The following is a 630-nucleotide window of genomic DNA, read 5'->3' as shown; positions in this document are numbered from 1 at the left end:
GGTGGGGGGAATGGGGTGGGAAAACGGGCAGGGATGGGAAAAATGGGGAAGGGGGATGTGGCGGCTGGACGCGGCTCTGTGCTAATTAATTAACGCTAATGATCTCTGCCGGTGGATAGGTCCTGGACAGGGGCCGGACACGTCTCTATACTAATTAATGATGGTTAATTACCGCTAATTCTGCTGCAAGTGGACGTGTCACTGGACGGGGGCCGGACATGTCTCTATACTAATTAATAACGGTTAATTACCGCTAATTGTGCTGCAGGTGGACGTGTCGCTGGACAGGGGCCAGACATGTTTCTATACTAATTAATGACGGTTAATTACCGCTAATTGTGCCGCAGGTGGATGTGTCACTGGACAGGGGCCGGACATGTCTCTATACTAATTAATGACAGTTAATTACCGCTAATTGTGCCGCAGGTGGACATGTCCTGGACATGTCTCTATACTAATTAATGATGGTTAATTACCGCTAATTGTGCCGCAGGTGGACCTGTCCTGGACACGTGTCTATACTAATTAATGACGGCTAATTACCGCTAATTGTGCCCAGGTGGACGTGTCGCTGGACGGGGGCCGCACGTGGCGCGAGGCCGAGCTGGACCCGCGGCCGCGCCGGGGCCG

General features: G+C 52.5%; 1 protein-coding gene across 1 annotated transcript in view; it reads left to right on the top strand.

The window, feature by feature from the left end:
• Window positions 1-625, top strand: part of SUOX (sulfite oxidase) — a gene marked incomplete at its 3' end in the record, with an annotated part of 4543 nt that extends 3918 nt beyond the window's left edge. The window contains exon 4 of the mRNA XM_041477743.1: window positions 560-625. Within this exon, the coding sequence (XP_041333677.1) occupies window positions 560-625 (66 nt within the window). The remainder of the gene's footprint in view (window positions 1-559) is intronic.
• Window positions 626-630: the final 5 nt, after the last annotated feature.

Source organism: Pyrgilauda ruficollis, unplaced genomic scaffold (assembly GCF_017590135.1).
Source record: "Pyrgilauda ruficollis isolate IOZ18807 unplaced genomic scaffold, ASM1759013v1 scaffold1122, whole genome shotgun sequence".
Classification (NCBI taxonomy): Eukaryota; Metazoa; Chordata; class Aves; order Passeriformes; family Passeridae; genus Pyrgilauda; species Pyrgilauda ruficollis.
This window is presented reverse-complemented; position numbering and strand designations above follow the sequence as displayed.